The 27182-nt window shown below is 34.5% G+C and overlaps 1 protein-coding gene across 1 annotated transcript; it reads right to left on the bottom strand.

The window, feature by feature from the left end:
* Positions 1-373: 373 nt before the first annotated feature.
* rig (rigor mortis) lies at positions 374-27176 on the bottom strand. The gene is made up of 26 exons (XM_067285942.1): positions 26832-27176; positions 24001-24182; positions 23810-23927; positions 23297-23505; positions 23077-23233; positions 19742-19838; positions 18392-18504; positions 14930-15015; positions 14781-14857; positions 11970-12183; positions 11639-11826; positions 11418-11566; positions 11168-11342; positions 10950-11095; positions 9287-9341; positions 7587-7709; positions 7265-7480; positions 5844-5981; positions 4989-5136; positions 4809-4928; positions 4533-4743; positions 3439-3517; positions 3141-3355; positions 2739-2910; positions 1275-1888; positions 374-567 (listed from the first exon to the last, which is right to left on the bottom strand). Exons 1-26 carry the CDS (start codon positions 27120-27122, stop codon positions 412-414), a joined length of 4449 nt encoding a protein of 1482 aa, XP_067142043.1. The 5' UTR covers positions 27123-27176; the 3' UTR covers positions 374-411.
* Positions 27177-27182: the final 6 nt, after the last annotated feature.

Raw genomic sequence — 27182 nt, 5'->3', positions numbered from 1 at the left:
ACCTACATTTTATTGTAAGCTTTGGTCTAGGGTCAACTACTGCTTGATTGATGTCGGAGACTAGTTTCCTCCGATGTTGACTAATTTGCACTAGGCCTCATATCCACAACAGAACATATTACATAACATTCTAGACTAAATAAATTTACACCTCGGTGTCAGCTCTACAAACTGAGAAAATTCTGCATACCTTCTTCTAAAGAATCGTGTGTTGGAAAATCCGTCAGAAGATCCACTCTTATTTATAGTTGTAAATGTATAATTATGAAACTAAGCAGTTTATATGGAAATTTTTAAATGCAAAACTGTCTAAAACTGTTCACTGAGCGTTAAACGATTCCAAAAAGGAAGATTTTCATCTTATTCCAGGAAATATTTTTTAAAAATAGAAATTTATTGTAATTAAATTAATTAATCGACATCAAATTTTTGTAACCATAAGTGAATATCATTCGAAAAGTCACTTAATGCTTCACAAATAGAATTACAAGAGCAGTTTGAGATAAATTCTTTACAGATGTCAATTATCTTCTTGGCCGATAATATGGGATCTGGAAATGAATAACCCTAAAAACAAACAGAAAAGTCAAAATTAAATTTGGTTTTTATCAATACTTTTTGGTAAGGCATCATCAGTCTATCAATATGAAAATCTTCATCAATGAGTGAAGGAATAAGGAATGATATCCTACACCAAATCCTATTTGGCTTTGGAAATCCTTCTATATTCCTCACTTATCGAACCAGATCCTCTTTGTACAACTAGAACGAGGGATCGAGGAATGTACTGAGTCAAACAGAATTTGGCTCTACTCATTTCTTGTATCAATCTCCATGCGCTATCCGTGGTGGCCAACTACAGCTTCTGAGCAAAATGTGGCTCTTTTAAATTCTTATTGCAGCTCTAGTATACAATTATTCCTTACAATTTTTATTTAGGGGAGGGGTCCAAGTCTGGTGCTATTCCTCTATACATATATAAGTACACAGTGTATAAGTTATATAAAATACTATTCCAATATAGAATATGGCTTTCAAATATAGCATATGGCTGCTATCGTGACGAGATTTGGCCACCTCTGCCCTATATCATACATTGTTCCCACTGTCTTATTCATATTAATCAATTGTCTTGAGAATTGCATCTCTCACACTTGATAAATTTGCACAATTACTTGGTGCGGTGCCACGTAAAGAAATGATCCTTCATTTTTTATTGATGATAAAACAATTTACTAAACAGATAAAATATAGAAAAAGCATTCAATACTTACATATGTTAACTTCTCTAAAGCTTGAAACTCTTGTAAAACTTCCTCCTGTTCTTTCTTCAGCTTGCAGTATTCCTCGTCAGAGTGATTACTTTGTGCGGTTCCATTCCTCAACTGTAGTTCACTTGTCTTTCCGGGCAATTCAGTTTCGTGCAACTTATAAAGTTTATCAGAATTCAACACAGCAATCTTTTGATTTAGAATGGTTAATTTCTGACTAATTACTTTATGTTGAGCGTGAAGTTCGATCAATAATGACGACTTAATTTTCTGTAAAAGGTCCGTAAATAATTTGGCCTTTCTTAGACATTCCTCGTGAATTTCGTTTTCGATATTAAGTGTGTCGCATTTGAAAATTTGAAAATTTCCGACAGTCTTTCCTAGCAAACACAGAAGGTTAAACATGAAATATCCTGATATAAATGACTCTGTTCTTTTATAGGAATGCTCCTCCGATGCATCGCTACTAATTGCATTATCTTCGATATCAAGAAGTCTGTCATTCATTTTAATTTCAATTAAATCTTCCAGATTATTTTCTAGTGCACTTATCATCAACATATTTTCTTTGTAAGGGGACGTAATGCGAATGCCATTGTTTGCAGACCATTTAATCTCTGTAATAAAGAATTAAATTAGAATTGATTTTTATACATAATGAATAAATAAGATTTTGTAGAAGATAAATAAGAAGAGAGCATTACATAAAAAAAAATGGAGACAGGAAGAAATGAATAAAATTGTGTTTACTTCCAACAGCCTTAAGAGCTCGTAGTGCAGAAGAATAACAGAAAGAATAAGAAGAAATAAAATAAACATACATTTTATGCACATGTTTATCAATAAATGTTCTATTTGATGAGTCACTAATCATCAAATTAAGCAATTAAAATGGTAATTTATTCAGACAATTCAGCATAAACTCTGCCACAAAATCTGGTAGTAAAAACTGTTTCAGATTTAACGACACTCGGTAAAGAGCAAATGGCAGTGGTGCTGGAGCTGTGGGAGCATAGGAAGCAGTAATCTCCATGCTAACTATCGCAGAACAAAGTATACATTTTGCCCCTCGTCATTACTAATTTGCCAGATCGCAAACCGAATCTCACTTTGGCTACAAATATTTGAATTATCAGCATTTAGCAGCGTACATATTAGCCATAAAAATATGTACCACAATACCAACTTAATAAATACAAATGTAAAATTTAATGATCCAAGATACATTTGAATTCAGGTAAGAATTTCAATGAATATTTAGTTCAATCAGACATTCCGAGTAAAGAAAAGAGAACCAAAGAAAGATTAACAACAGGCAGGATGAAAAAACTAAAGCTTACGACTGTCTAGATAATTGAATAATGCATAAATTTTTGTAATGAATAGCTTTTGACCTTAAAAAATACATTTATGCTAATTTATGTATCATAAAATGAGCAAAATCTTTTGGACAAAACTAAAACTCACCTTCTGGAAATAAGAGGAGACAGATGGAGTTTAAAGAGAAGTGGCCGTTGCCAAGAGAGAAAAGCCTGTTCAGTCGTCTCAGTATGGTAACTTTAATACTTCCATTCGTTATATCTTTATTCCAACAGATTAATAATAATGAACATAGCTCAACAGCTAGCATGATGTAGTACTGAAAACAGAATATGGGCATTAATTTTATTTACAATTCTTAGTCTTAGAAAAGCATAGATTACATTATTTGAACATGATTAACATGTTCAAATAATGTAATTCAATTTCAATAAAATTATGATCGTTAAAATCAATGCTAAATTTAATAAAAATGAGGCTTATATTCAGCCAACGAGTATTCAATTTCATAAATTATTATCTCAAAGTAAAAATCATCATTGTCCATACCTCTTTAACGGAGGAAGTGTATTGAGAAACCAGAGCAGTTTCGATAAACTGATAATGACTGGCCACTTTTTCTTCGTCCTCGTTGACTTTTAATAGATTTTCTGCAATCCACCCGTTCTTAATTCTGTGCAGAAATGGATAACTGTCAAATACCGCCCCTTTCCATATCGTCACTTCTTCTGTCTCATTCATAAAGTCTAACGGGCAAATCCAACCTATAATATAGAATTAAATACTTCATTTGGGCAATTATTAATATTAAATCACGAAAAATAATTCGATTAATCTAATTCTTTACCCAGGTTATCCGTGGAGTGTTGCAAAACTTCGACGTATTCGCAAATAAATTTATGAGTTGCGACAACTAGTCGTAAGGGCTAAAACAAAGATAAACTAAGTTTAAAATTATAGTAATTATAGTACTTTTGATCTACTAAATCTACTTGATAACATATAAAATGGTTATTTCAAATGCTATACATAAGTTATTAAGCTTTTTGCTAAGTTTAATCTTTTTGCATTGTTTACAAGATTATCATCATAATTTAGTATATTAACTGATTATTTCATTAAATTTGAAAAAATAAATTCCTTTCATAGATGTCTCTATCAAAATTTCCAATACATAACCTTTGATGCAAGTCCGAGTTTGTAAATTTGCAAGGAATGAGACCAGATGTGTCCGGATCAAAACACCCATAAAAATTCTTCGAGACCAAATCCGGACTCAAAATTACGTCCTTTGGTAAATAAGGCCAATTACCTTTGCCGTTTCCGTTATGTGGCCACCTTTAATCTTTTCCATATCTTACTGTTTCCAGATCGGTGGTTTAAGCAGTCTGCAGACCACTTAAACTGAGTCGCAGATAAAGTGTAGATTGCCTAGGCCTTCGTCCACTTCATTCACTAAATATTATCTTAGGCATGACCTTAGGTGTGCCAAAATATTTTGTCTATTCAATAATCTAGTCATTCTTTCCTCTAGCTAAATGGCATGGAAGTGTATTTTCAAAAAATGACTAGGTCAATCCATGCACTAACTGGTACATGCTCATTATTCGCCAGAAAAAAGAACTTTTCAGTCCAAAGATCCACTTTTCACAATATATTATCTTCTTTGCCAGAAAAGAAATTCTTTAATACAGAAATTTCTTGCCCGACAAAGATGCAATTCATCGTCAAAGTACTTGCATGTATATCTTATGTTTAAAATAAGTTATTAATGCTAAAAGATAGTCTATTTAATGTGTTATTTTCAAAATTCTGTTTATTTTAATGGTGAAAAATTAAATATCTGGATGCAATCTGATTCATCAAATTAGATAAACAACAAAAATTTGCCAACTAAAGCTCGAATATCTAAAGTATTTTAAAAATATCTTAAAAACTCACTTGTATTTCTACATGTTGAGATATTATAGAATACGCCAGATCCCATTCCTGTTTCTTTAATGCCAGCTTGATAGACGAAATCATATAACTTTGAGCTTCGTTTTTGTTCCCGCTTTTCTTACTGACATATGCCGCAGTCTGCATCGCCGTCGGATCCGTAATGTTGGCTAACTGTCTCGACGCTCGAGAGTATTCTCGAAGAGCCAAGTAACTAAAGCAAAAGAATTTTTGTCACAAACTCAATATATTGTGTTTTTTATTTACGAACTAATTTACCATTTGGCGGCAAGATGATGGTTGTTATCTCTGTTGGCTTTGAAAGCCCACTCCTTCAGTATGGTGGGTATAACTGGGTCCGTCGGAGAGACTCTAACCTTTGCCAGAGCAAGCGCTTCTCTAAAAAACAAATTTTTAAGTTGATATTAAATTTGCAAAAGTGTACATAGGCTTAATTACCTGTAGTAGCCATGATCTCGAAGAGTGTCGATGGCTTTATAAATTTTGTGACAGGAGAGTAGATACAACACAGATTTCTGAATTGCTCCGCTCGCAATGAGTTGTTCGGCATATCTGCTTGCCATTTCTAGCCAGAGTTCACGAGAACCTGTTTGTAAAACACAATGAAGTCAATTTTTTTTAAATATTATAACTGAAAACTTAGGTTGTTTATTTAAGAGAAAGTGCTCAAATTTTTATCTCAGATCTTTCATTAATTATATCTGTGTGTGGAATTAAAAGCTTATGTGCTTTTAGAACTTCACATTTTGACATCAGAAGCCATACAAAATGTGCAAAGTTATAAAAGTATTTCAGGTCAAAGTGTACAGATCACAAATTTGGCACAAACAATAAGCTTTAACAATAGGTTCAATCAATCATCACTGTTGATTGCCAAGGACAGCATGGACAATTGATAAAATCCATGCAGCACTCTTATATTCCAGCCTTTTTCGTCTGCTCAAGAGTGCCTAAGACTTCTATCTTTCTGTTCCCGCTTCTGTAGCTGAAACCTCTCTTATTCTTTGTTAAATTGGAAAACTTGTTATTGATTTCAACTGTCTTAATTTACTTGCTAGGAACAGACATGATACTAGTGAAGAATTTCAAATGCTATCCCTCAAGTCTGTGGTAAGTAAATGTTCAAGATCTAACACAACACAACAGGATGATAACAAGCAAAACTGGCTCACGACATTAATAAATCTACTCACAAATAAACTTTGATCTCCCGATTGGTATAAATTAGTTATTAATGTCAATATGAAAATATACACAATTCTTATAAATTTAATTTACGTAAGTAATACTCACCCAACGGAGCTAACGACACCAGATAATCATTTAACATATTTTTATCCGCAGCTTCCCTAAGAGCATCGCCTACATTTCCTTTCCATATTTCTAATTGGAGAGCATAATCTAGATTGTTGGATTTTTTATGTTGACTTACTGGAAAAGGGTAGAAATATTAAAAAAAATCAATAGGGGAAATGTATCAATTGATACATTCAACACAAGTCATGCTAATATACAAGAAAGGTTTAATAGAAAAGCAGAAAAGTGTCATTAAAATTTGGGAAGTGATATCAGAATAATTTCGATATACAAAATTTCTAAGTCGGAGTTAATAGTAAGCATAACTAGCAGCACTCTTCATGCACAAGAACAAGACGACAAACCAAAAACACGAGTACTCTCAAGCAGCACACAAAGTGAAAGTAGTCTAGTGTTGTCCGATCTTTCAAAAGCAGGGATGTAAAACTGATCGACGCCTCAGAATATGTAGGCACAGTACAGAGACAATTGAATAAGTCACATCCAGATGTACAACAAGAATTCCAGGTTAAAAAAAACCAGCAACAAGTTGCTTAACTTTCCCGGCAACATTTAAAACTGTGTTGGCACCATCCATTATGATATTTAATTTAGCAATTCTTTTATATTTTTTATTATTATAAAGTGACAAAAGGCTTAATTTTAAGACTAGGGATAGCTTTTATAAAAAACTGTAAATGCTAATAATGAGAAAAATCATTAAATCTGACCCTACCGGAGATAGGCACCCCCTTTATCTCCCCACCCTCTCAACCTTTAACCACCAAAATTTAGTAGCACCAATCCCAATCCCCCTAATTCACAAACCAGCCTCCCAAAATTTCAGAAATTTTCAACAAAAAGCCAGGAGTTATTAAGCTTCAAACAGGGTGAACAAAATCGCACTACACACAAAATAACATCCATATATACGGAAAAACCCCAAATTTTTTGCATTTCTAGACATTTCAAGGTTCCCCAAGTCCAGAAACGTAAAAATCTTGCGGGTTGTTTTTTGACCGATTGCTATGCTTTTTCTCCATTATATATAACAGAACTGGGAAAGTAGGAATGACCACAGTTCTGTGAAAGTTCCTCCACACTATCCACTATGCTGCTCTTTTGTGCTCTGCTGAGTGCCCATTTTCTCGGTTCACTGTCTTACATTCTGTCGATGCACAAGAACATAAGACATTGCACCAAGTTTATAGGAGCAAATTTAACAGAGAAAATAACAGTTAATAACAACTGCCAGTCTTGCTTAGTAGTAACTCTTGACTTGGAAATTTAATGTGGAAAAATTACTACAATATCATTCACCCTCCCAAATTTTAAGGACACTTTTTTGGTTTTCTACTGAATCTATTACATATATAAAAATGTAGTTATATCAGATTTTGATCAGAAATTATAATTACTTTCGGAACTTAACATTCTCCAGGCTGCCGCTCTATCCGAAAACAATCCCAGATGAGTTGCTTCGTCACTGCCGGCTTGCAATTCCTTATTTTCGGATTTCTCTTCGGTCAGGAGATCCATCAGAAACACACAGTCTTCGTTACCAAACTTCTTCCCCCTGTTTTCTAAGGCCGACGAATACGGAAACAACGATTTTTGGGTTTTTTTTCCCTTGCCTTTTTAAAATTTGATACACGTTTATTAATACTTAATGTAAATGAATGTAATAAGTAATAGAGATTTATCTTTCCAAAGAATTTCTCATAAAAATATTATCATCACCAGATTTTTTCTTGGATGAACAACTCTTTTTGATGAGTGACAAACTGGATGCCACGGAGCAACTATCCTGCAATGAAACATCGTCTTCCGAATCTGTACCTTCATTCTCGTTGCAAGAATCCTCTGATAACAGAAATTTGGAAATAAAAAAAGCAACAAAATGCTACTTTATTAGAGTCAACATAGAAATAAACATCGGTTCTCCGGTATTTTCACACTTCCTAAGTTCATTGTCAAAGAATAAATTCACAAAATTCTGCAAAAGTTTTGTCTCTTGTAAATTTTAATCTCAAAAAATGGGCTTAGGAGATCCGAAAATACTAGAAAACTGATGCTTATTTCTTCTTTGTGAGAATGTTTTATATTTTTAAGTTATTTGGAATATATTTTACAATGTTTTTTGGTGTAATTACATCCCCAAAGACAACCAGCAATGCTCAAAGAGTTAATTCTGATAAAGGGTAATTTCTTATCATTTTAGTGTACAGTAGACCCCCCTATAACACGGTAGATGCGTTCCGTGTTGTACGAGTCACTTAGATTTTACAAATACATGAGCTGTTCACAGCCCGGCACTTGTGCAGTTTAGGGGGTATGGCTGTTTGAAAGGTTTGCTCCCATAAAATTAACTGATTCTAGACTAACTTGATTCGAATGTTTCCAAAATACGTATAATTTTTTGAGAATAATCCATATAAACTATGCCATAAACAAAAAATTGTAGGAATACTTACCGAGCGTGCACCGTTCAAAGACGCCATTGCTTAAGCTTGTTTTTGTCGTGGAGTGGCTCATCAAACGGCGGGCGCGTTTCCCGATAAATTATTCTTTCTCTGAAAAATTCGCCGAACTTTGGAGACATCATTCATGAAAATATAACTTTTACGGCCATTGAATAATAAATGTTTTTTAGTAGGTACACTGCTTGTTTAAACTCGACAGTTTGTGCAATGTCCACTATTGGTCCAAATTCGAACAATTCTGTCAAGACACGAGTTGGCCACGACAATCTGTCTCATTCTTTTACCGTGTTATACGAGCCTCTTTTAGCGTGTTATACGAACACGACTGCAATTTTTCCATCGTGTTATACGAATCCATCTTATATGAACCCGTGTTATACGGGGGGGTCTACTGTATTTTATTTATATGTAGAAATTTGTCAAATGTTTTTGCTAGAAAACACCAAACAATAATAAAAAGTCCACCATACAAGCATTCAATCATCATTTGGTATTTTCTTTCAAAGACAAACCAGAAGCTTGAAAACTTTGAAAATCTTTATGTATATTTATCTTTCGTTCTCTCAAAAATTCAATTTAATATACACTTTAGCAAATCTGACATTGAATTTCAATAATATTATGCAAAATTATCGACTCATCATTTGTTAAAATTAGCAAATTAAAAATATTTTTATGGTTATTAATGTTACACCTAAAAAATTTCAATATGAACTGTAACTTTAATACAGGCTGATTCATTCATGACCAAACACTTATTATGCAGAATATCCCCATATAAAATTCAAAGATGAATAAGAAACACAAACAGAATGATTCTTTACTTTGTGACAGTGCAGTCGACTGAAGTGTATTTTACATTACGCATTATTCAAATGTGCCTATGCAATCGTGAGGTATTAAACAATGTAAGCGTTTGGTCCCGAGTGAATTGCCCCATATATTGCCCATCCTTACCTGTTTGTACAGCATTGGAATTTTCTTTAGGAGAATTTCCATCCACTTTTGTTATCTGTAAATGCAAACAGATGCAAGTAAATCTATAGCGGTACTTAATTACCCAAATACAAAAACCTCGTAACTCGTGCGGCACCCGTTCCGTTCTCGCACCGGGTCAATATTCTAGATTATTGCCACGTTAAGTGTATTGACTCAATCAAAATAAGCCATTATACTCAATCTTTGATGCATTTCAATGTGATTTAAATTGTGTTGTTGATTCATTAGAATGACGTGCCTAATTATTCACAAAAATGCTCATTTAAATTAAATAAGTCATTTAAGCTATTTAATAATTATGAAAAAATCTGTTTGCAAACACCACTTGGCAGCGCATGTGGATGGTGCCACATAGGAGAGTGCTACATTGAGGTTTGACTGTATAAAATTTGAATGGTTTAGACTACTAAACAATCAAAGCCTGTAATAACAATGATAATTTTCAATATTTTTATGTACATTTTTTTACCAGTCATTTGTTGTTATTTTGAAATGCTCTTCTCGTCATTGGCGACTGGTTAAAAGAAATGTTATTCTTAACTTTTTAAGCAGAAAAAAACACTAATTTAATAAACTATGCAGAAAAATTGGAAATTACTACAGTACTGAGCCAAATATCAGAATTCCAGAAATTCAAAATTATCAGAAAACTGGCTATTTTTTGAATTTGGAGGGCTGCAGTATGACCGAGTTCAGTGCACAGCTACTTTGCTTTGGTTTTCATGACATATAAAATGCACAATGCCAGTTCGTGCCTATGATGTGCTCACTCTCTGTGTGCCATATCAGAAATCCTGACGTCGGCAAGCACCTGGCACAGGTTAATAAGTGGTTAGTAAGGCATCGAGGTGTATCCTGGGGGAAGTTCCCCGTTGCCTTCTCTGGTGCATGATGTTACGCGAGGAGAAATGCCTTCCGGGAGGTCTTGTAAGGGAAATTGGCTCCTATTCAGGTGTTACAACCGTGGAGAAAACCCAGAAAACTCTATGTGGCCAGCTTGTCTGAGTGTGGTGCAAACCCGCAACCGAACTCCCGGTGTTTAGCGACAGTACCGCTCGGCCACTGGTGGGCTAGATACAATTTATTCTTCACTTTCTGTTGTTTATTTTATATTTTGAATATATATTTAGCCTGTGTCCAGAAAACCCGACCACTTCCGGTCCCAAGTTTGCCAGATATTTGATCCAGTACTGTATTACTATAACTCTGTTATTTAAATGAGATTGAATAAGAAGGAACAGATTTGAGTTATTTTGATGATGAAAACAGACAGTCAGTGAGACATTTCCAGAGTTTAACAGGCTGCATCCAGACTTCCCACCGATCATGTAGTTACCTGGATGCAACCTGCTAAACACTTTGACAACTTCATGCCGACTGTGGATCCTCGCCATCAAAATAGTCTGAATTCATTCCTCCGTACACAACACGATGCTTTACCTGTAAAAGAATATACAAAACTTAACATGACTCCCATGGTTCCCAATTTATGGGACACCTCATACACAGAGAAATATAATCGAGCGAAAATTAACACGAAAGAATTAGGGAAGCAAAATTCTTAACCATTACTCAAGCAAATTATTAGACAGAAATGTCTAAAACAATTCAAAATACATACATTATCTGTAGTCGATTCTTTCTCTTTCTCGGCTCTTAACATGGCAAGTTTCCTTTCTATCAACTCTTGAACTATTTTACTATCCTCTTCGCTTAATTTAGGTAACACTTGTTCTTTTTTTAACTTTTTACTTTGTTTGATTGATTCTGAAAAATTTTCTTTTATACAATTGCAAATTTTCTCCAAAAATAATTAAAACTTCGTAAAGCAAAACTCACGTTTAGAAGGAGGCAAATTATGTTCCTGTTTAGATGAATCCCAACAGTGCAAGCTATAATCCTCTCCGCCGCTGAAACAGTTGTTCGGCGAAAGAAAACTCCAGGCAACGCTGTACACTCTTCCTTTATGTCCTCTATAATTGGCTAGAGGTTTACCTTTCAATGTGTCCCACACCTAAAATTTTATTACTCAAATTTGAATGCTTTTATCTAATTTACAAATGAGTCAAACTAAAAATTCCTCTTATACCTGTACTGTGTTATCGTACGAAGCAGAGACTAATCTTCCAGGAAAATGGGGACTCCAGGATACGGTAACGACTCGAGCCTGATGCCCAGTCAGTTGATAAATGGAATCAGTTATGGTTACGAATTCTTTGTTATCGTCTTCGGGTCTATCTGTAAAGTAACACATAATATGCATATACGTACACACGTTAATAAAATGGCATAATTGAGAGATTTGCTTACTTAAAACTGGAAGCAATTCGTATACATGAATAATAGAGTCATTTGAAGCGCTGGCTAACCAAGAAGAACAAGAAGAATCTGGAACTACGGTAAACTGAGGATGCCAACTAAGGCAGTTGATTAATTTCTTCTGTGTGACAATCCGGGCCAACAGTCGAAGATTTTGCCCCGAGAATATTTCGACAGTACTGTAATATATATAGTTTACACCTTTTAATTTTTGCTATTTATTTAAAGTGCCATCAATCAGTATTTCTTGCTTAACAAACTGCAACCTTAAGAGCAAGGTAAATACATTGTTAGATAACATTAAAATCTTTAAGCGACTTACCCATCTGTATTTCCAACGGCAATGACAGAAAAATCTGACCTCCATGCAAAATCGGTTCGCAACAATGCAGTGTAAGACCGATTCGTCAAAGCCGCAAACTCGTCAAAATTAGCCGCGTGAGAATTTACGTCCGACGGATCGTGTATATAAATGACACGATCGCCACAGGAATACAAATATAGTTTTTGTTTCGAGTCACTTTCATAATTTTGCTCTGAAAAGATATTTTAATCAGTAAATTATTAATTATTACATAATTTATCAATAAAAATACTGTAAGATATATCCTGCAGAATAATTCCATAATTCCCTAGTTAATGTTTTCCCCGTAGAATTTAATACTCACATTTTTAATACTCACATTTATTTAATACTCACATGTGTAAACATTGATTAAAAAATGTTTTTCACACGTTGTTTGTGTAGGAAAAATATACTTATATCTCAATAACTCTGCAATGTAAAGGAAAGATCTCGAGTAACATCTCAAATACAATTGGTAGAATGTCAGAACCACATGCAATGTTTAGAAAAGCATGCCAAACGTCACAAAATGTTTATGATATATCATACAGGTTTATTGGTATGTTTCTTTTGACCAAAATACGGAAATCTTGTTTGTGGAACTTGTGTGATTATACACACAACAGAATCTTTCACGTGAATATCCAGCTTAAAGCATCTTAGATCCATTTCTGTTTGAGTTAGGTGTATTGACCTGGGTAAGATAACAGGGTGCAAAGCATCACAGGAGTGAGAGAACCTTTTTCATGTCCAGCCCACAGCGCACGCGCATGGTTTAGGTATGTTTGCACCCTGCTCATTTAACACGTCAAAATTATCTTAAAATTTTAAAAATGAAAGTAACTATAAATACGAATAAATAATTATGAGTGATTATTATTGTACTTTGAAAGACAAGGCTAAAGCCAGGTATAGAGAAAAGCTTAAGCAATATGTCCCAGAGTAGCCCGATCCCTTAGACACGAAACTAGAGAATCTCTTTAGCAAGTGAGTACTTCGCTCGACTTGCACGACTACTTTGTGGACAGAACCTGCTATTATACAAAGAAATCATTTGAAAATTACAAATTTTTGGACTGTTATAATCATTTAGTAAGTGGAAAAGTGCACAAAATATACTGTTATTCAGTAAAACACGTAGCTTGCATATCAAAAGGAAAAGAACATTCTTAACAGAATGTAAAAATGTTTTGTCACCACTTAGATGCGAGCAAGAAAAGTTTCCAGTGAGAAATGTTAGCAAGAGAGCGAATGTGATAACTTCAGATTGACATTTGTTGCTTTTTGCTATTGATAACAGTCTTTCAGTAATGCAAAATTTCCTCTTTTGTTCAAGAATGTAAAAAAAAATGGATCAACAATAAAGTTTGTCATTTCTATTTCAGTAATTTTTTAACGAATTGGTAGAACTGTATGGTTATACTGATATAGTTGTTGAAATAAAGAGTAACAGACTGAGATAGTTGGAGCATGTTTAGCAAATGTCAGATGATAGAGCTGCCAAGAAGATCTATAGAGGAAATCTGGGTGGCAGGATATGTAGAGGAAGATCACGGAAGCAATGGCTGAATGACGTGAAAGATGATTTGAGGAAGATGGGGTCGGTGATTGGAGGAAACGTGGAGAAGATCGTCAAGATTGGGCTGCGATTGTCAGAGAGGTCAAGGTCCTACATGGGCTGTAATGCCAAATAGTAGTAGTAAGGAAACTTTGATCATTGACTTCTTGTCCATATATACCAAAGAAGACATTTGAATTGCACACATGCCAAAAGTGAGCTAAGGAGCTAGTGCACAAATAAGGTATAAAGCAAGAACATCAAACTGCAATTAAAATCAGTCTCAGATATCTGTATAGGCAAGATTTTCTGTTCCACAAGCAAAAGATTCTATTTCATGCTTGTGCATGGTTTTGCTTTGCAAGAGCAATATCATGACAAACTCATCACTCGTGGCTATTTATTTTATCACATTTTTGCACTACCGTTGTGCATATTACATGCTATTGCCACACAAAAACTGTCAGTCCTTTTATATGGCACTTTTATATGGTGTAAATTGTTTTCTTCTTTCAAACGAGTATTACTTCAGTCACATTCAACTACATGCCCACTCGACATAAAAAGCTTGAAATGTTTCTTTCCGTTTACGTGACAACTAGCACCCTCTTGTTTGGTACATCAAACTAGGTGAATAGAGTGAGGATAGAAAAAACCTACAAATATGGGGCCTTCCAAAATGAATGCTACTATTATATTTAAAATTACTGTAATTATATTAATTATTACCGAGAGTGTCATAATGCATATTAATACATTGGAAAACTGCCCAAGTTTCACATTTTCCCGTTACAATTTCTCCTCATGTTGCAGGGCACACATCTGACTGATATTCAAATTCTTTCTACGCTCACTATGGTATATCCATTGTCACTCTTCCCACAGCAGCCACAATTCTGCAGCTCCTGCAGGCTACCATTTTTGTTTATGGTGCTTCCCAGTAGTAGTATACGACAGCACATTTGAATGCAGATGGGAGACAATATCAGACTGTTACGTTATCAATTGACATAAATTGTATATCTCTCAAATAATAACTACCATAATTACATAATCAATACATAATTTCAATCACACGACAGTCTGGCGTGTCTTATCGAATCCAAATCGGATTGATGTAAATTAATTCGACACGTGCTAGAAACACCGATAAAGCATACATCTATGCAATTCTAAATTATAACAGACTTAATTAAAATTTTACCATAATATTTGTACGTAATACTTACTAAAGAATTTATAATCCGGTCCCCATCCAACTCTGTATACGCTTTCTTTATGAAAAGACTTAAAAATTATCGGCGGCCTGAAAAGCATCGTTTTTAAAATCCACATTTACGTAATTCCGTACGACGTAATTCACACTACAATTTCTTACTTGTTGCCAATGGTGTCGACGATACCAACTCTTCCTTCTTCGGTGCCAAACGCCAACATACCTTCCTTGTTCGGATGCCAGGAGAGCTAAACAAAAATGCATATCAGTTAACAATATTAGTTCTGATCAGATTCTGAAAAATAATTAATGTTTTCATATAAAATTTTAAATATTTTATACAGAATTCTTTCATTTTATATCCCTATAAGTCACCAAGTCGAAATAGGCAATAATTTGTTCTAAAACAAATATAAAATAATAAAAAATGAAACATTTTGTTACATATATCATTAAATAATGTATGAGAGACGAAAGAGAAGTCCTGTGTTTCAATATCACTGTCTAAATATCCTAAAACTGCTGCAACTATCAATGAGTTAGGGATAATCGGGGCAGTTCCGACATCAAAACATTTAATGGAGCAGTTTTCGGAATTACGTAAGTGTTTCATAATATCGTAATAGTTAAGTAATTCTGTAATTAAAACATGATTTGCAGAAATGGATTCAAATTTCCAACTGACTTTTATATTTTTTGACAATCTGGATTATTAAGATAAGTGCATGCTTGGGCAGAGAGATAGATTGGAATTTAGTTTTTGGTTTATCTGTTCACAATAAAGTGGTACGTGGGCAATCTGCCAAGAGAAATGCCTCAACTCCATGTGGCCAGCCACAGACCAGCTGTGAACCCATCGGCGTTCGGTAGTTTTATCCACTCGGCCACTGGTGGGCCGCGAGTGGAATTTAAAGTGAAAGTATTCAGACAAGGCATTTTTTCCAGTACAAGTAGTGTCCTTGCCACTTATTATTAGAAAAGGATGCTGTAAATTATATGATTCTTTGTAGTTTTGCACTAGAGAAATTAAATTCACATCAACTATGATCAAGCAAATGAATGCAAATTACAATGTTTCCTCTCAAAACAAGAAAAAAAGTGTTCTGTTAATGAATGTGATACTGGGAAATTTTGATAACCAGACACCTTGGTTAGTGACTTTGTCAGTTTGAGACAAGCCAATGGAAATCTTGCCTCCTCAAGAATGCAAGATGGCTCTCCTTTTACATGGTCCTCCCTGCACAGGTTCACACATCCATAATGAATAAACGTGGGCAGATTTTTTTCCTCCATCCACTCCATCTGTCCACCTCTCAAGGATGCACTTACCTTTAATTAACATTGTGAATTAATATTTGTATGTTTCTATGCCGTTTGTTCTATGTTCTATATTTGTGTGTTGTTTCTGTAATGTAAAAACTTCATATTTCAGCATATAATTTTTATATTTTAGCTAATTATTTTAAATATATAACATAGATAAGTTTAACAACAGTTTGATGCCAAAGTTGCACTACACTGCTCAATAAGCTAACTGTGATATTGATGCACGCTAAAAAATGCTACCCTTTTCGACTCATAAATGGGCCATCTTCCGTTGCAGACTTAAGAGAAATGCCGACGTCAGTATCTAGAGTATTACTATCTCATAATTTCCTATCCTGCACTGGCAATCCTTTATGTCTTTTCAAGCCTGAAAATGATTTGATAACGAATCAAAAAGCATTTCTCCAACTATATCCGTTGTTTAGTAGGACGAAGAGTTCACTGAGTTCTTTATCGCAAGTACTTTTGATAAACTTATAATTGTCATCGTCACATGAGTAAATATTTTAAAAGAATGTACAGAATGTTCTGAGAAGAACAGAACACATATTTTCAAATTAAAATACTTGGGAATTCCATTAAGAACATGTGACCAATTTTCGAACGTGTTCAAAGTTGTAAAACATAAGTTGCAAAAGGGTGCATGCATGGATGTAGGCATAGTTAGTAATGTTAGTAATGTGACGGCAAATTGTCGAAAGTACTTGCAATAAAGAAGCAATTATAATGCCGAACTCGGTGAACTCTCCGTCCTACTATAAAATATTTGGCGTGAGTATTAATCTATAGTTTACTATATCCATTGTTAAAGATACTGTTTTGCTTAATACTAAATACACACGCTATCAGATGGCAAATGTGTGCGTATGTGTGTCCAGTATTATATAATACTTGCCAAAGAGTTTAACATACTGTATTACTTAATGATTTTGAGTATATGTTGTTTTAATGTTTTAAGGTATTCCTCTTGTGGATAACGAGACATAAGCATATAAAGTTTGATCAAATGATCATTGGATTTAAATCGAGCTACTTTACTACTACTATTAATAATTAAATACAAAGTAATTTGGTACTAGAAGTTGACGTTAGGCACTATCTCTTATTAAATTTAATAATTATAATTAAAAATTTATATTTATTAAATAATTTGGAATATTTTGGAAGAAAAGAATCGATCCAGAATGGGACTTAAACATGCAACTGCTGCTTGCCGTGCAGATGCATTGCCATTTATGTTACCTGGACATCCATCCAATCCCACGCTCCCAGACATATTTAATTTAGATATAACCATCCCTGCAATCTGGCAATCATTTGGCTTCATTATAAAAAATCAGGCTTTGAGATGTTTATATATGTATCAAGTTCAACTTTCTGTTGATCTGTTAGATGAATGGGACACTTACAACCAATTCATGAACCTGAATCAGCTCTATTTCTTATAATCTATATAGAAAATTAAATTTGTGTCTGTTTGTTCAAGTATCACAATAGAACAACCAAACCTTTATGTAATAATACTTTAATATCCCTCGATTAACAAAGTTAATTAATCGCTCGATCCTACCGCATATATTGAAATCATGTTAATCGAAATACAGTATCTACGTTAAGTAAAGACAACTGGTAAAGCTGTAAAAATTAAAACTTCTGCCGCAATTAATTTCACGCATTAAGCAAGGGATACCCGTACGTCATTTTCCCAAGTAAAGTACCTCAGTTAGTGTTCTTTCTAAAGCAACAAAGAATAAGATTTACTATCTGAGCTGCCGGAGATAAATAACACACACATTCACACTTTTACATAATGGTTATGACAAATATTAGCATTTTCTCATTCCACTGTACACCAGAATGTTATAGTATATCAGAACTTGATAAAGTAGACATTAATTTCTAGAACAAAGCAAAGCACAAGTCTTTTCGTTCTATTTGTCTCCCTAGAGAAACAAAACTTGCTTATTTCGAGAAGAAATTAAAGCGGCCTTCCTGTCCGTAGATTGACTATCTTTCACAGAACTACAATACCGACGAGAAAACTAGTCAAACTTCATTTGTGCATTTGACGTTATGCACAAATGGTGTAAGAATAAACATTTTCTGTCTTTTACAAATTGAAATTCATCTCATTTATAAAAATACATTTGTTTATTTGCACAACTTATATTTTTCAAAAACTCAATTTTAATATTTAAATTTTTAAAATTAGTTATTAAAATATAGTTGAGAACAAAACTCCACGTTTACATAAACGGGTTTATTTTATAAATTTCAACTTTCAAATAAGTTACTTACATTTATCACCTTTCCTTTAATCCCTTGCCAAAAAGTACTTATGCACGGCATTCCGGGCCTTGTCGTATTCAGAATGCGAATTATGCCTTCGCCGGAACCAACTGCTAACTGTCCTAATTAAAAACAATAGATGGTTGATACACTAAGGTAATTTTTAATCATTTTGCATATATTTAAAACACGAATAAATCATTAATCGAATAATGTAAATGCTTTTACTCCTTTCTAATTTTATGCTTTAATGCATGCAACCGATCTGGCTGCAGAGGTCGTTAAAACATCTTCCCTAGTTTGCTTCGAGCGTAAAGACTTTTTTAATGTGTACATTTTAAAGACCAAATTATTAATGAAAAAGATGAGTATTCTATATTTAATGTTTTCTTCACATATATACAGAGTGATCATAATTAAAGAAGTGTTCAGAAAACAACTACGTATGTCTGTAAAAAGAACTGTAGGGAAATTTGGTGTACTGTCCCGAGTACGCAGTTTTGATTTCTGAAAAAATTTTTTTATTTAAAAATCTGGCTAATGTGGTAAAATTTGGTTCTTAATGTGTGTGTTAAGTACATTTTTCCAATTTCCAATACTTGTGGGAACCTTTTAAATGCCAAAATTCCTTAAATGTCAAGCTGGCATTACAGTTTTGTTGACAAAAAGAGTTTGACATAAAGCTCGCAATCGGGCAAGTGCCGAATGTGTTCACCAGTTGCCCGTCGAAGGATTGTGAAGAACATTTTGCAACTCCTCTTATACTCCAAATTTGTTAGAAAACATAACATAATTTGCATGTTAACAAGGCATAAGCACCAAATTTCTTCCAAAGTGGCTGAATTTTGAAGTGAAATTCTTAATAAAATCAAAATCGCATACTCAAAACAGTTTATGTACCAAATTTGGCCAAGATTTGCTCGATAGTTCTTTCTATATGGGGCTCCAAACGCTTCCTCTTTAATTACGATTGCCCCATGCTAATGTTCTTTATAATGCTAAGTATTTGAGATTTGTTGCCATAAGCATAAACATAGACAGTGGATGCATTGCCTGGTAAAGAGGCTTTAACGTAGTCAAATAAGCAAGCAAATGACAACGCTAATTTCATTGCAAACAAACTATGTTGCCAGTTTGTTCATTTGGCCTAATTAAAGCTGCTTTACTAGGCTACACACCCATTAAATTGCCAAAAATCCTGAAGCACATTGAAATGCCAATAATGTACTTCAATAAATCACATTCTCCAGTATATTTTGATATCTTATAATCAATGTTAAAGCAAAAAAACACTTTAATACTATTTTATAGCAGTAAAATTATAACATCGTTTTTATCGAATTTAAAATTTAAACGTACCGACATCTTGAGGACACACTTCCAAGGCATAGCAAAATCCTCCGATGGTCGGCAGGGAACATATTGATTTCTTTTCATTCAGGTCCCACAAAACTATCTGAAAAATATATATATTATAAATCATAAAACTTAGAAGAGCCAATTGGTAAATGACATCTCCAATGTATAAAATTAGTTTGGACATCTAATGAAAAATGTTAACCTTTCGACACTTTCTTCAATCGTAGTTGACCAGAGGTCCAATATACTATTAATAGATATTCTCTGCCGGTTGGAAAGTTCCGAACTATTCCCTCTACCCCAAAAATAGTGCCGACCGACCGTTACGTTAACGGTCCGTTACAAAAAAAAACCGTTAAGATTATTCAAATAGTGTTTAATTTGTCTCATTGCAAAAAATGGATGCGAACAACATGCATTATCGACACTTGTTTCTTTTCTTTTTTCGTAAAGGCAAAAATGTTGTACAAACAGCAAAAAAAATATGTGATGTTTATGGTGGGAGTGCTGTATCAGAATCAACTGTTCGAAAGTGGTTTGCAAAATTTAAAACGGGTAATTTCAGCCTTGAAGATGCTCCTTGCTCGGGAAGCACTTCCTGTTATTGAAGAGGACCAGATCAAAGCATTATTGGATGAAAACCCTCATTACACAACTCGAGAGATTGCAGACATAGTGAAGTCATCAAACAGTACTGTATTTCAACATCTAAAGAAGCTCAGATGCGTGAATCGTTACGACATTTAAATACCTCACGACTTAACGAAAAAAACTTACTGGATCGCATTTCCATTTGTGATTCTCTTGAAAAACGAAATGAAAATGATCCTTTTCTGAAGCGTTTAGTGACAGGTGATGAAAAGTGGATCATTTATAACAACATCAGCCGAAAACAATCGTGGGGTAAGAAAAATGAATCACCATTAAAAACTCCAAAGGCCGGTCTTCATCCAAAGAAGGTCATGCTCACTGTCTGGTGGGATTGGAAAGAAATCCTGTACTACGAGCTGCCTTCCACAGAATCAAACAATTGATTCTGATAAGTATTGTTCCCAATTGGATAAGCTGAACATGCCAATTAAAGAAAAATGTCCGGAACTGGCCAATAGAAAAGGCATTGTGTTTCATCAAGATAATGCCAGACCTCACACGTCTTTACGAACACGCCAAAAATTATTGGAACTAGGCTGGGATGTTTTACTCCACCCCCCTTACTCACCCGACCTTGCCCCGTCGGACTACCATTTGTTCCGTTCTCTACAAAATTCCCTTCGTGATAAAAACTTTGATACTTTGGAAGCTTGCAAAAACCACGTGGATCAGTTTTTTGCGGGAAAAACTGGAAAGTTCTACAAAAAGGGTATCATGAAGCTGCCTCATAGATGGCAACACGTCATTAAAAACAATGGTGCATACATAATGGAATAAAAGTATATTTTTAGTTTTAAAACAGTTTCTTTTATTTCTCTTAAAAATTGCTACGAACTTTCCGAACAACCCAATATTTTGGCACACAATGGTGATATTTATGGGATAAGTGGATAGGAACCTAGGTGGTCCACAGTTCATTTGTGATTTGGTTGAAGTGGTTTGTGAATTCATAAGTTTGAGTACTGATATGTTTATGAATTTTTATAGTGTCTGATAAAGAACAAACACAATAAGTTTCATAATATATCGTAAAACAATAACTCGAGAAATGTAGAATAAAGCCATAAAGTTAAAACATGCATCACAAAAAACCCTTATCTTGGGAGAAATCTATAAATTACAGAGACCGGGACATTATCTCGAGCTTGCAGAGAGCATAGTTTAATATAAAACATTGTTGCTTGATATGTAATTGTGTTTCTTGTATATGTATATTATGCTGTCACTTCTATGTAATTATTAACCAGTCATAACAAAAGTCATAAATTTAAATATAGTTTGGTACATACATAGTCAATCTGTTACAATTTAAGAGCATTCGCTCTTGTACAAATAGCCCAAAGATGGCCATTAAAAACTGGCCGAAAGCATTATCTTTGCTTATTAAAGAATAATCTGCTAAATTAAAAGGACTTCTGTGACATGTGTTTCAAGTTTCACAGTTAATTTCTGTATTAAAGATAAAAAGAACTATCTTTTTTCATTGTTATAATGCTGCAGTAAGGAGACATCAAAAAAACTCGAAAACCCAAAGTCACAGATTATTCTGCACCCCGTTTAAGACGCAGATCTAACACCAACTTTTCAGTCATTCCCAAAATTGAATGCAACGTGAAAAGGTCGATGCTTTTCATCAGATGCTAAAGTTCAAGCTATCACATTGGAATGGAAGAAAATCCAGAAAGATTTTTCCTTCAAAAAGTGCAAAAATAGATTAAATAGTCAAAAAAATGCCACTCTAAATGATGATTATGTTAAAGACAGGTATGGACAATTAAATTAAATAGATTTTAGTATATTAAAACTGGTTATTGTATCTCTATCTAAAATAACTGTGTAAATTGAAAACTTTATCAGCCAATCCCATATATCCCATTCTTAATAAATGTTATTCGTGCAAGGTCGGCAAAGACGATACTATCGTGTAACCCAATGGAAAACAACTTTCCAATTTGGGGTCGCTATAATACCAGATCTAGACTTTTGTTAGTGAAGCAAGCACCAATTATAGCAACTTAGCTGATCGAAGCTTAAATGGCAGTCAAATGCCAACGTAAAAAAAACTATAAACAAGACTATTAACAAAACATTAACAATTTGTTAACAGAAAAACTGCAGGTCTTAAACGAAGATTTGCCAGATCCATTGACACACAATACAGTAGTGCATTACCAATTAGGTTTTCTTTAAGTCAAATTTTAACTTAATCGTTTCTTAAAAGTCTTAAATTTTTGGATTAAGACTCGAGGATGCAAGGTAATACTACAACGTGTGGCTTGCCTCATATTTTTCCCACTTTTCATTGGACTAATCCACAAGAATATACTAGCATAGATGAGTGTAATGAATGATTTAATCTCAAATGCAAGATGAAAACTTTACTACCCAGCTGTACGATTGATCGAGATGCATTTGCTTAATGCGATACAGATTTATGCTTTAGTAATAAACAAATTTCTTTTTGGTATTTATTTCCATTTAGCTTCGGAGCACCTTTGATGCATTTTCGACAAATACTCGAGCTACATTATCACTTTTATGTACAGTAGTACAGTGTAGTGTGTATACATTAGTAGTAACCCTATACGGACTCCTCGCCGTAACAGTTTCCGTTAATAAAGCAACTTAGCCGAAAAATCAAAATTAGATTAGTTCTAAAGAATCAGACAGAAGTTTCTCGTTACCTGACGATCGAGAGAAATTGTGTACACTCTCTCTGTATTAGATTTCACAATTACAGCATTAAAAATGCATTTGTTGTGCCCTTCGGTTTCTTCAGTTGTGAACACTTCCCACTTTTTCTTTCCTTTCTTTTTTAGATCCCAGATAAGTAACTCGCCTCTAAATATATACTTATTGTCATTAAATGTTTATAAAATAAAAATAATAATATTTGAAACTTACGTAAATGTCGTTAATAACAACAGCTGAGTCGAATCCGGATACCAAATGACGGAAGACCAGTGACGACTTCGGTTCGATTCTTCGTAATGACTAGTTTTATGAATCTGAGGTACCGCGAACGCGTGATCGCATCTTTCCTTTTCTATATTCCAAATTCGGACCGATTTGTCACGGCCACTGGTGGAAAGAAATCCGAGGGAAGCACCATTCTAAAAGCGAAAAAATTTAAAAGAAAATGAACATTGTTACAATGTGTGCATGCATTACAATAATGATGATATCTTAATATCATAAGTTAGGCAACACGAAAAATGAACTCCAATGCACAAGAACAGCCATCGTGGATCTCCAAACAGAATGGTATCTAACCTAGAAAAAGTTACGAGGATCCGAATCAAATACGAAGACGGATCCTCCGTGACGTATAGACTCCGGGCTGATATTTATCACGTGACAATGTGACCAACATATAGATAAAATTAGATATAATAATTACTTGCACAAAATATTTACCTCTTCCTTATCGCAAACCGACCACGACAAAGAAATAATATCGTTATCGTGTCCTCTAAACTTTTTGATAATTTGGCTATTGCTGACACTTAAAATGGCAACCAATCCTCCTTTGTATCTAAAATAAGACAAAATTAATTATTCTAATACTTAATTAATTAAATATGTAATTTCTTAATTAATTCACTCACCCGACCGCAATCCAATTCGAATTGTACGGACACGATTTTATTAAGAGAACGGAACTTTTCTCGTTAGTCCTTAACGGAACGAGAGACTTCTTGACGGCATCCCAAACAAATAAACCCGACTTTTCACTTCCTATGTAAACTACATTATCTAATCCCGTATGCCAATCGATGCAAACCACTTTCTAAAATTTCAAAAGAAAAAATCAAATTATTACAATTAACTATTCTAATAATAAATACACTGTAAAATTAAGGGTATGCATACCCTTGATTTAGCATCCAATTACTTTATAAATTCTTCATAACAACATGAAATTCAACGGAAAATATTCAAATTACAATAGACTAACTAGACCATAAAAATGAACATTTGCAATAGATAAACCAATCAGTGATGTAAACAAGTGTGCATATCTAAGATGTGAGAATATTAGCAAAAAGTTTGTAGAGAATTAGGGGGATAGTATAGATTACCACCTATGGAATTTCGGGTCTTTGGGTATATATCTGAACTCAGGAGACCGAGACGAGTTCAACAATACCCTACTTTTGGACTGAACACGAAAAATAAAAATGTTATCATACTTTTTTCCAGCAATTGCGCGATGATAGGGAGTCGCGTCGCTCTCTCCACTAAGTCGGCCTCGCTATCACGATCAGGAGTCGCGTTGCTTGCCGTTAAAATTGCCTTTAGTAGACGTTTTCCCCTTTTTTATTTTACTTTGTTCAAGAACTACCGTGAATCAATAACTAGTGACGTTTAGCACATGGCGGCTCCCCTCCAAGAGGTCAGTCGGGAGCACAAAAAGTGGGAACGGCCGCCACGTTCGCTGCCATAAGTAACATTAACCGAAATGGCGATCGCGCGATAATCGGAAGTCACGTTGCTCTCTCCGCTCTCGTATCGCGTGCTTAACCCTCCTGGAGATGACCGCAGTCCGACATCACGGTTTGCAGACTTTACCGCAAGATGGCAGTACTAGCAACTATGGTGCCGTCTTCGTGAGAGCATTAAAAAAGTATAACTTAAAAAGTATGATAACTTTTTTACTTTTTGTCTCCGGTCCAAAAATAGGGTACCGTTGAATTCGTCTCGGTCTCGAGTTCAAATATATAATCAAAGTCCTGAAATTCCATAAGTGGTAATCTATAGTACACCCAGAATTAGCAGAAAGTCTTATTACTTATTTGATACTCTTTGTGAAATTAATATTACCATTGTGAAAATCACTTTTTAAGGGGGAAACGGCTTTGCAGATATTTTGACTTCCAGTCTTTAAACAAATAACTGAAAAGTAATGTGTTATTTGGATCATATTTGGTGTTTTACATTACAAGAGAGGTTCTACAGTATACAGAATGGTTTATATGCCAATTTCAGTATAGCGTGTGGTAGGCCCTTAGCCAGAAATTTTCTTTCAGAGGGCTCGTCCCTCAAATTTAATGCCAATGCCTTAACTGCTTTGGCCTTCCGGGTGTTATTTTGTTATTGTTGGTAGGATATACGTGTGTTTATATATATGTAGATATATATAAACAATGACCTTAAGTTTTCTCCAGATCCAGGGAAAATTCCCAGCTCTTGAGGGTTCTGAATGTAAATAATTCTAACAGCAAATTTGGCTAAAAAGATCACTTAAGAATATACAAGGCATATGGTGTAAACTTTCTCAAGAAAAGAAACAAGATAGTTCTTTGAGATTTGTGGAATTTTACAAAAATTTGTAATCTTTGTAAAATAGTAAGTCTGATGATGATTTTGTCACACAGCATTGCTGTGTGGCAAAAGGAAAAGATATTCAGTATGATAAGAAAAAGTAAAGGCAGGGATAGGAACTAAATCACAACCAGAAAACATTGTCCTTAAAAATTCATGAAAGTCAATAGCAACTGCAATTATCTAACTGATAGTAACTGTCATAAGTACACTGTAACAAAAAAAATTATTAAGAAAGCAAAACATCACACAAAGACAAATAACAGAAGGAACTCGTCGGGCAATAAAAAGACTGGCGACACATCAAGACGATTACGTTATAAATTTAGGTGTATATTTATGACGTGTCCCGTAAAATACTTGATCTTTTCAAATTGCAATGTTAAAAAGTATAACGCTATTACCGTTCTCTTGACAGTGTTCACGGCAATAACTTTATAAGATATCACGAGCACAGATAAAATGAATAAAGAAAACGTTAGTGTATTGCTTAAACATAAATACGAATAATTTTTTTTGCCTTTTATGCTGTCAGTGTTTTTTTAAAAACATTCCATTTATTCTCCATTCTAAAGGTTGGCAAGTATGTATATATAGTACCAGTTGGAGTTACGGAAAGGGTATCTACTGTGTTTTAATTATTTAGAAAGTAATTAAGTAAAATGAGACATGCGGTGGTGGTTCCAAAATAGGAAGAGCATTTCGAAAACAGTTTTTACCTCGAGCCAGTATTACTGCTATTCTTCGTACTCCATGCCAGTCGAGGCAAGTGACAACCTTTGCTCCACACATAGTCATGCACTCAGTAAGCACCTCAGTGCAGGGTTAGGAGCGAGCCCCCAACTACGTAACGTCAAGTACTCTACAAACGGTCGAGTAGGTCACCGGAAGCCGGCACGGTATCGGTCGGAGATAAAAACCGTTTGAAGTGTCCTTTCCCACCCGAAATCGCCACCACCACTCGTCACATTTCATCTAAGTAGTTAAAAGTAGAGTACACACCCTTTCCTTAACTTTAACTCATATCCGACACAAATATTTTGGTTTTTTCATTCAACTTAGCACCAAAGCTTAAAATACACATTGTATACGTAAAACAGATTTGTCATCTTACTTCTATATTTGTCACACAAAACAAGCATTCCTTAGTGTACACATTCCATATCTTGACTTTATTATCTTCGGCAGCAGTGGCTAATAACTGATGATCTAAGGAAGAAAATGCCAAAGACGTCACTCTATCCTGATGAGCAGAGATGATGTCTAAATATCTAGGAGGGAATTCTCTGCCGTCTAACAGACAGACGTTCCCTCTGGCACCGTAAGCCACGATATTTTCTTTATTGCAATCGATAACTCGGCTACAATACCAATTCGGAGAGGGACCCACGCTTATCCCGCTCATTGTCCCGCCCGTCAAAATCAACACATACACCACGTGTTCCTTCCACCGCTACTGCCGGAT

Source organism: Centruroides vittatus, unplaced genomic scaffold (genome assembly GCF_030686945.1).
Source record: "Centruroides vittatus isolate TY-2023 unplaced genomic scaffold, ASM3068694v2 scaffold_3046, whole genome shotgun sequence".
Classification (NCBI taxonomy): Eukaryota; Metazoa; Arthropoda; class Arachnida; order Scorpiones; family Buthidae; genus Centruroides; species Centruroides vittatus.
This window is presented reverse-complemented; position numbering and strand designations above follow the sequence as displayed.